This window comes from Hipposideros armiger, unplaced genomic scaffold (assembly GCF_001890085.2).
Source record: "Hipposideros armiger isolate ML-2016 unplaced genomic scaffold, ASM189008v1 scaffold_128, whole genome shotgun sequence".
NCBI lineage: Eukaryota > Metazoa > Chordata > Mammalia > Chiroptera > Hipposideridae > Hipposideros > Hipposideros armiger.
In genome coordinates, this window is record NW_017731478.1 from 2,555,702 (window position 1) to 2,565,324 (window position 9,623).

At 51.9% G+C, this 9,623-nt stretch overlaps 1 protein-coding gene across 2 annotated transcripts in view; it reads right to left on the bottom strand.

The window, feature by feature from the left end:
* Positions 1-832: 832 nt before the first annotated feature.
* The window catches only part of BCL7A (BAF chromatin remodeling complex subunit BCL7A), a 21,882-nt gene continuing 13,091 nt past the window's right edge, over positions 833-9,623 (bottom strand). Inside the window, exons 6-7 of one of the 2 annotated variants that reach the window (XM_019648922.1) lie at positions 7,126-7,247; positions 833-3,832 (exon numbers count right to left, since the gene is read on the bottom strand). In XM_019648922.1, the coding sequence (XP_019504467.1) occupies positions 3,761-3,832; positions 7,126-7,247 (194 nt within the window). In that variant the 3' untranslated portion in view covers positions 833-3,760. The remainder of the gene's footprint in view (positions 3,833-7,125; positions 7,248-9,623) is intronic. The other variant, XM_019648923.1, reaches the window with a different exon arrangement.

Here is a 9,623-nt window from a genome sequence, read left to right on the forward strand (position 1 = left end):
ACACACATGGAGGACAGAAAAGGGGACAGCAAACAAGTGCCAGCTAAAGCTTTTTGTTTTGTTTTTTTAAAGCAAACAAGGCCCCTGTGATCTGTGTTCTGTCAAGCTGAACTTTCCATATCAGGAGTTTATTTCACTGAGCAACCAGTCCTGGTAAAAACACCGGAACCGTTACAAAGGAACGGGGTGGGGAGGAGAGGCAGAAAAACAAGAAGAACATTTGCCTCCAGGTGGGTCAGCCGGGTGAGCCTTGGCGCAGGCCTCGCTAAAACAATATTCCCACCCCTTCCCTGTTCCATGCTCCTCCAGGGGTGGGTTTCAGGTGGAAGAAGAGGAAGTGAGATGGGACAGGGAAAAAAAAGTCAACTCAGGGAGGGAGTCTGAGCTGAGGGAGAGAAGTGCCTGAGCGGCTGGGAGGGGAAAGGGCTCTGGGCCGGTTCTGGCCCTGGCCTGACCACAAGTCACCAGATGGCGAGTTGCTACAGGTCAGGACAAAGCTACAATTCACCTGTGATGTGGGCTGACCTCTCAAGAGTCCCCGCTATAAACCACAGCCTCCCAAAGTCACGGATATGGCACAAACTGGTGTCCTCGGTCAGGACCCAGTTTTGGAGGCCAGGTGTGGCTCTGATTGGCTACCTGACTCAGGCAAGAGACACTCCTGCTTGTTGCCTCACCCACCCACCCACTGATGCTTAATGATGGCATTTAGCATGACTGTGGGAGGTGCCAGTCCCTGCATGCAAGGGCCTTACGGTGTCCTGTGCAAAGTCAGGGCCACACAGCTGTGCAGGAGGCCTTAGGAGCCGGGGAGGGACATTCTCACCATCTATCGCATTTTCCTCTTTATTATAATGCTATAAAATCACAGGGTGCTCATGATTTGAATTTTTTTTATTTTCTGAAATGGAACCATTGTACATTGTACAAACCATATCTACTGATGGAATAAATAAGTGAAAAATTATACTGCTGTACAACACACCAAAAAAAAAAATTTAAGAGGAAAAAAAAAAATTAGATAACGTGAAAAAAGGTCTTTATACCTCTAACCAGGTCCTTGGCGGTAATGAGCATTCTAAACCGTGACGTCGTTTGTCATGGGAGGTCACCACCCTATGAGTCGGTCAACTGCCTTCCAGGTTATGGGTGTTAAGTGCCAGCACTTTTGGAATGTGTAGCCGCAGTTTCCCCAACTTCAAGTTTTTCGGGGAATTAGTTTGCCCTGGGAGCCCTTTAGGCCATGGGGCCCGGTGTCCGCGGAAGGCATTCGCTTAGGACCCCCGCCCTGGCTCGGCCAGCTGGAAGGTCTTAGATTCTGTGGGGGGGGGAGGCGGGGAGAGGGCAAGGGGTGCAGGGTGGGTGGGAAGGAAGCACATCTGGATTTTTGCAGTCTCATTGTTCGGCGTGGAAGGCCTTCCTGGCCAGCTTTGCCTGGCGTGGCCGTGGCGGGGCGGGGGGGCCCAGTCGTCCCGACCACCAGCCCATTCCTACCTTCAGGCACTTCAGAGAAAAACTAATGACAGCCTCGGTGTGGTGCATGGTGTCTTCATCCTCAACCGTGTAGACTCCCCTTGCCTGTCCAGAGAGGCCACTGCAAACAGAAGGGGTGCAGGGGACCCTGGCCGACTTGCTGTTTCCGTGAATGCGTGTGTGGGGGGGTGGGGGTGGGGGGGGGTGTGAGATTCTCCTTCAACTGTCTTGGTTGTCACCTCTCATTTCCCAAAAAGAGCAGGAAATAAACATCCAAATTCATCTTTCGTCAAAATGGGAGTTTTGCTGCAAAGGAAAACATTAACTCTATAGGAGCTGGAGGTAAAGCCGCCTTGAGATTTGCTGAGAGGTAATGCAGAGCCCAGTTCCCTGAAGAACTGCCTGCCTGCCTGCCTGAGGGGCAAAATTGATAGGATTTTGTTTTGTTTTGTTTTTAAGACAGAAACCTTTCGGCGTGGCTAACTTCAACATTAAGATTTCCAAAGTTTGTTTGTTTGTTTTTCCCTTATTTCAGGAGACATTTTTGCATGAGGTATCTGAAATTCAGGAACATTTTGATTCTTCTTGAAGTGCAGGAACTAGATTGGCTCGCTTAAAAAAAAAAAAAAAGCAAGAGCCTCACCCTCAGAAACTCTTAGGAAATTGAACCTGGCAGACACTTCCTATGGTGGTCAGGAGAAAGACCCACATGTCAGAGGTGGTACCTGAATATGCACCAATTAGCAAAAACCAGCAAACAAAACAAAACAAATCCCCCAAAACAACCAACGAAACCCACAACCCCTCCCCACCCCACCCCACACAACTCAAAGGGAGCTGGAACTCCAGTGCAGTAAAGAAAGCTCGGGAAACGGGTTACGGTCTGAGGAGTCCATTTAGGAACTAAAAGCAACCAGGCCTCAGAACCAAACAAGTAGGCAGTTGGTCCAAGGGGGCATCTCCATTTTGGTGAGAGGAAGTTGCCCCAGGCAGGCGGGGGTGGAAGCGGGATTCGATCACCCCTTCCTGGAGGAGTGCAGAGGTTTCCAACTCCTTAGTACCTCCTTTCTGGCCTTTGAGGCCCAATCATCAAAAAGCCGCTCCCTGGTGGGGCCCCACAGTGTTGCATCCCGGCAATGAGATGGGATCCAGCAATTGGCTCAGCGCATCAGGAACATTCTGCAGAAGCCAGTGGATTTTCCCAGAACTGCAATCCTGTGTCCCCCGGGGGTGGGGCCGGGGGGCCTGGGGAGGCAGACGGCAACAGGTTACTGTGGATTTGAAATCCAAACAACGTCCGGTCCTATGACAGTTCAGCACCAGCTGTTCCTGCCTTCTGCTCCCAGCCTCCTCAGCCGTTCTACCGTCTTAAGGAGACAATCCTGCAGTCAGCCACAGAAGCCATTTCATCTTCGGAGGAGTGGGAGAAAACCATTTGGTGGGGAGCAAAGGGGGGAAATGCCAGGACAATCTAAGGGCTCTGTATGTCCGTCTGGGCTGCTTGGAAACACCAGGCTCAGATGCCCCGAGGAAGTGAGAGCATATTGAGTGGCCAGCGCTTAGGGACAGTGCCCTGACATCTGAGACTCCTCGGACCCTAGAGGCTGGTGCTGCACCCCCCAGCAAAGGCCCAGGGAGTTCCCAAGCGCCCCACACCTGAAAATCAGGCATCCGAGGAGGTTCTGCTCTTCTGCAGCCTCTGGCTCTTTTCCTCCCTGCCTGCTCTGTTCCCACTGAAATCCTGGGGCAGGGAGGAGCGAGATGTGAGGGCCGGGGCAATGGCCGCCTCAATAAAGCCGAGAGGACACTTTGCAAAGGGAGATGCAAAACAACCAGGAAAACATGCCAGAGGTCACCTCAAGGGCACAAGGCACAAAAAAAGAAAGCAGGAGGAATCGGTGGAACAGTGAAAATCCCCGACGAAAAGCAAATTCCTGATGGGTACCACCCTCAAATAGCTTATATCGTTAAATAGAGAAGTCGGGGGGAAAAAACAATACAGCAGCAACGCAAATGTAATCTTGGCTTCAGAGACAGTGTGCAGACACTCCTGAGCTGTCGACCCGCCTCCACAAGGACAGTCACTTCAAGATTCGAGTGTTTTGCTTCACAGCAGAAAGTTCTTCAGTGTCTGAGAAGTCACGCCATTCTAGGTTTTCTTGGATTTGCACTTGGTAAACTTGGAAAGTTAGTAGTTCTAACCCGAGGGCTCGCTCGGGGGAAGTTGTTGAATTAAGCCTGCTGATGGATCTCCCGTGAAATGTGGACCGGAGGCTGGACCTGGCGTCTACATCTCTTCGGAGTTTTGTTGCGAAGCCTCCAGTTTCATCTTTTTAGAGGGCGGCCCTCCTTCCAAGTCCTTGGGGGAGGAGGGAGAAAAGAGAACGGCAGGTCAACATGCCGTGAAGTTCAAGGGCAGCCCAGGATGGAACTGAGGGCAGGACCCTGGCAGCCGGCCAAGCGTGGACTTTAGGGGGTTCACGAACCCGCAGGGAACCTCAACCCCAAACTCTTCCTCTATTCCCCAAGCCCCGTGTCACACTGGCTTCCCACTGTGCCTCTAAGCACCCCTCCCCTTCACCCTGCCCAGCCCGGAGGGGTGTCCCATTATCTGTCTTCCAATCTGTAATTAACTGCCAGGGTAATTATTTATACACAAGTTTCCAGTTTACGTCTCCAAGTTCAAAGGCCTAGACCAACCTTGCCATGCTGACAACTGCTCCTCCAGGGCCCAGCACAGGTGGCTGACCTGGGGCGAACACTTGGCAGTCAGTCGTTCAATGTGCACACGTATGTTATTCTGGGGACAGGGTCTGTAGTTGTCACCAAATTCCCAAAAAGTCCCTTGACTCAAAGAAAGGTCCAACACTCGCCCACCCACCCATGCCTTGACTGTCCCACTCCATCATTTCAGGAATCGCCAGCCTGGCGTGTCACCCAAGACCCATTCCTGACTTCACGCATCCCAACCGGTGCCCCCCACATCTATCAGGGGTGCCTCCATCTGCCTGGAATAAAGGTGGACGGTTCCCACAAGTCCTCACTTTGTCTCCACGCTCCCACGCCGAGCCTAACAGCAAGTCCCTTCAACTCCATCTCCAAAGACCCTCCAGCCCACCCTCCTCTCTCTCTGCACCTCAGCTGCCACCACCTCTGGCCCGGGTGACACAGCAGCCTGCTCTGCAGCCTCCCTACACAGCCTTCAACATAGGCCAGGTGATCTTCTCCGAATAGAAATCATACATAGAATCTAAAACCCACTGATGCTTTCCCACCGACTTCAGAACAAACTCCCAACTCCTTACCAGGCTGGGAAGGCCTGGGGACCCAGCCCATTGTCCCTTCGCGCCTTGTCTTGCCAGCTAGGCTCCAGCCACCCTGGCCTCCCCTCTGTCCCTCAGGCTCGCGCCTGTACACCTTTGGTTCCCTCTGCCTAGAAAGGCTGCCCTCCCAACCCTAATCCCTTGTCCTTCAAAGTCCCATTCCCAGCCCACACCTCTCTGCCTCCACCATCCTAGAAGAACGCCCCACTCCCGTCAGGCTTCTTTGCATCACTCTGTGCCGGGTCGCCCAGAGCACACACACTGTGGCTCTGGAATCCACTGTGTCTGCCTCCCTGACCCCATCGAGAGCCCCATGAGGGCAGAGAGGGGCCTCGTCTGGTGGTTCACCCTGGGTCTCTATATCTGGCACAGTGCCTGGTACACAGTGGGTGCCTAATTAATGTTTAATAGAGGCCCTGGGGCCTTGATGTAGGATGTGTGTGTGTTTTTTGTAGCCGACCCTGACAGCAGGTATGACACGGAGACAAGAGGAGGCCCCTGTCTTTCCTCTCTCCTTTTCTTATTGTGAAAGCGATAAAAGTTCAGCCCGGACATAACAGGAGCCAGTGGGCTGCATGGTGGCTTCAGAGGAAGGTGGGTCCTGTTCAGAAGGTCCTGTGGTTCTGCAGACCACTTGGATTGGGGGTGAGGGGGTGGGGGCAATGTGTGAGCTTGAGAGTGGAACCTGGAAAGAACAGAGGGAGCAGAAGGCAGAGAGTGGGGGAGGAGAAATGAAAGAGAGAAGAGACACGTGGGCTCGGCCGGACAGACAAGCAAGAATGGCTGGACTTCAATGTCAAGTTGTTTGCTTTACTGCAAGGCACCATCCGTCTTGCTCGCAAACCTAGCAGCTCTGTAGGTGAGGATGGGCCTCTCTGTGAGAGTGAAAGCAGTGGAAGGGGCCCAATTTCAGGTCTGGGACCCCTGGAGTGCGAGTGGAGTTCGAATGGAAGACCCCTGGACTTTTCCAGATGTCAGAGGGGAAGCACTAGATGCCCCCAAGGGTGTGGATCTAATTTTCAAGCTGACCTTTCCTCCACTGAGTTCAAGAGGCCATGAGACCCCCGCTGACACCTTGGTTTCACAAACTATACATGAGGCTTTGATTTTTCTTTTTAATCAAATGGCCTCATGCTATGCCTGAGGCTCTGTGGCTTGCTTTTCTCATTTCACATTGCGAGAATATTTCTTCATTCTTTATCTGTACCCGGGTCAACTGTATCCTTTCTAATAGCTGCATATGAGTCTGCTTTATACACGGCCCCAGATTTACTTAGTACCCTTTCGACAAACTTCCTGCCACTGCAAATACATCTTCTGTCAACCCTCCCTCTGTGTCTCTGGGCATTTGGAGAGTGTTCTATAGAATGAAGGGAAGGTGCAGATGCAAAGGTATGGAGATGCTAAAGTCTGACAGGCATATCCCCTGAGGAAGGCCTGGTTCAAGGCTACATAAGGTGCAGACCACATCTCGCTGCAGCCTACCTCTCCTTTCTTTCTGCTACTACTTACTGTCAATTTCCCCCGAGGTACCGGAAGCTACTCAGCAAAGAGAAAACAGTTTTTTAGTTGACATGTTGACAACTCTGAGACCCTGCTCCTGTCAGATGAGCTCAGACGGTTGACAGTGACTCTTCATGGTGGCCAAGGCAACACCAAGGCATCTCCTGGGTCCAGCTCTGCGGTAAGCATGTTACCCACCTTCTCTCATCTCATCGCACCCTGGCCCCAAGACAGCCCTGCGATCACGTTGTGGCAGCTGGGGACACTGCGGCTCAGTGCGTGCCAAGTGTCAGAGCTGGGATTCGAACCGGGGACATCTGCTCCTATCCACGGGGCCACCTGCTTCTGCACTGTTTGATTCAGACCAGATTCTGACAAACAGTGGTGACCCAGAAAGGGTTCCGAGCGGGGGAAGTACGGTCAGCTGCAAAATATTTCCAAGGACTATTCCATCCAGCCTTGAGGATTCTGAAGACTTATCTTCCCAGCTCTAAAGGAAGTGGACTTTGGGTCACTGAGAGCAGGCAACGCTTTTATGGACGCAAATAAACAAAGTAATAAAGTTGAGGCTGGGAAAAAAGACCCTTCCTCTTCCTACACCCACCCCGAGGGCCCCCATGTCTCGCCCTTCACTGTAACCCCAGAGCCCAGGGTGCGGGACACAGAAGGACACTCACGAATCCTGCTCAAATGAATACACTACAGTTGTAATCATCCAATGAGAAAACAACAAAGCAAAATTACAAAACACCTTTCAACGTACCCCCAACACCCCAACGGGCTCCCGGCTGACCTGGCTGCCCCTGTGACACCTCGATGGCGGTACCTGAGAGATTGAGGACGTCTCTGCAGCTAGACCCGCGTCTCCAGATGGCTGCCGCTCGACCTTCTCTGAACTGTTCATCGAGTTTTCCAGTGATGACTGTGAATTCTGCTCGTCAGAAGCATCTGAGGGAGAAGCAAGACGACAGAAGCTGTTTTCGGACACGTGAGATGCGGGGCCAGATGGACCAATTACTAAAAATACCTGGAGCCGGGTAGCTTTGCGGCCAGGCGGTCTGTCAGGGCTGCCATGAGCTGGGGCGCTTGGGGAGCCTCTTGCTTATTTTTTAGTGATATCATGTTAAGCCGCCAGGCCGTGTGCTGGCCCTGTGGCTTCCAACTCTTTCCTGCACACCCCATTACCTGCCAACTGCCCCTAGAGGACATCTATTACAAAAGGATGCCACAGGCTCTGTGCCGCGTGCAACCGGCGCCCTCTGGTGGACACAGCGTGTTCCAACCATCATGGCTGCGGACCCCTCCCTCTGCATCACAGAGCCTGCATTCTCCTCCACTGGGGAGCCGCAGAGGTAACTGCCCCCTTGTACACATTTCTCTTAGTAATATGGGTACTTTTCTGACCGTCGGAACAATGACTGATCATTGCAAGAAACAGAAAATACAGAAACAAATACGTTAAAATCGCCTATTATCTCACGCCACCCCCAGCAACCATCCCACTAACATTTTAGAGGATTTAGTCCCATCTTTCCAGATATTCCCCCGCTACATGCACATAATTCTCTTCTCTCCCCAAATAGGGATCACACAGTATTTTGGAAGACTTGTTCATGTCTTTAAAAATTCTCTAAACACAAGAGCATACAAAATGGCTGCACAGCGTTCCATCAAACGATTGCTTGTTTAGTGAATCCTGCTTCCTCTCCCCGCCCCCCCCCCCCCCACGTTCCTTTTAGCAGAAGGAAGGTGCAGGGCACAGCAGGTTGCATGAGGTGGTGTGGCTTTGGAAGAAGAGGCACTTGTGGTCATACCTGCAGCTTATTTGGGGCACAGAACCGGAGCACCCATGGAGCAAGCAGTGACATCCCCTGGGTGTCCACCCTTCTAGAAGCACCCAGGGCCCCGACAACATATGGCACCCTGGTTTTCTAAAAGTGCACAACAATACAAGAATGCCTTGCTTTCTGGGGTTTCGGAGGCAGAGGAGTGACAAAGGGGGGCGGGGGCGCGGGAAATCCAGACTTAAGTTTTAAAGCAAGCAAGCAATATGGAGAAACGGGGGAAAGCCAGCAGCACTCCAGGGCCTGCGTCAGGAGGGGTTCAGAGGGCTGGGAAGCAAGGCAGGCAACGGCTGCACGACCCTCCTTCCAAGGGGCTGACCTCCCAGCCCACCCGGCCCAGATGAGCTGCTGTTAATATTCTCTCACTCCCCAAACCAGCAGCCCTGATCTCTTGCGGGCAGTGCCCAGAGACCTGACATCCCGCCAGGGTCTGAGCTGGGGTATCCTGCTGCCATGGGAAGGGTCAGGGGTCCACCCTCACCAGCGCTGGGCTCCACCTACAAGCTGGTGTCTGGGAGGACACAGGGTTTACAGACAGACCTGGGCTCAAATGCTGCCTCGGTCACTTGTTTTCTGTGGGACCCAGGCTCTCAGTCCCAGATCCCCCCACGCCCGTAAAAATCAAGGCTGACAATAGCCACCCTGACGAGTCTCTGTGAGGATTAAATGGAATGACAGGAAAAGTACCCAGGCAGCAAAATAACCCCAAGTGGAAGTAACTGAGGGATTTACCTAGGGCCCAGAACCAAACTCCCCATAAACCTGACATTTCTGTGATATTTTCAAGTTTTACGTTTAAAATCCACGTTAATGGCAATTCCTCAAGAAGTTAAAACACGAAATTACCGCATGACCTAGCAATTCCACTCCCGGGTCTAGACCCAAAAGAAGGGAAAGTAGGTCCTCAAATACGGGCACACAAATGTTCATAGCAGCACCGCTTACCAAGGCCAAAAGATGGAAACAGCCCAAATGTAAATGAACAGAGGCAAGGATAAACAAAACAAAAAGGTCTATCCACACGATGGAATATGATGCAGCCATAAAAAGGAATGAAGCGTTGACACGTTACAATGTGGATGAACCTCGAAAACAGGATGCTGAGTGACAGAAGCCAGACGCAAAAGGCCACATAGTATAGGATTCCATTTATAGGAAATGTCCAGAAAGCGCAAATCCATAGAGACAGGAAACCGAGTGGTAGGTGCCAGGGGCTGGGGGAGTGATTGCTAATGGGGACAGGGTTTCCACTGGGGGGATGGAAATCTTCTGAAACTAGACAGAGGTGGTGATTATGCAACATTGTGAACTGTACTAAATGCCACTAGCTTGTTTGCTTTAACACGGTTCCTTTTGTTATGTGAATTTCATCTCAATAAAAAAAATCCACGTTAATGTTACAGTCTATTTCATAACGTGTTTGCTTTAACAAACATTTTCAGTTGTGCTTGTCCTCCTTCGCTCTGAGCACAGTTCCCTT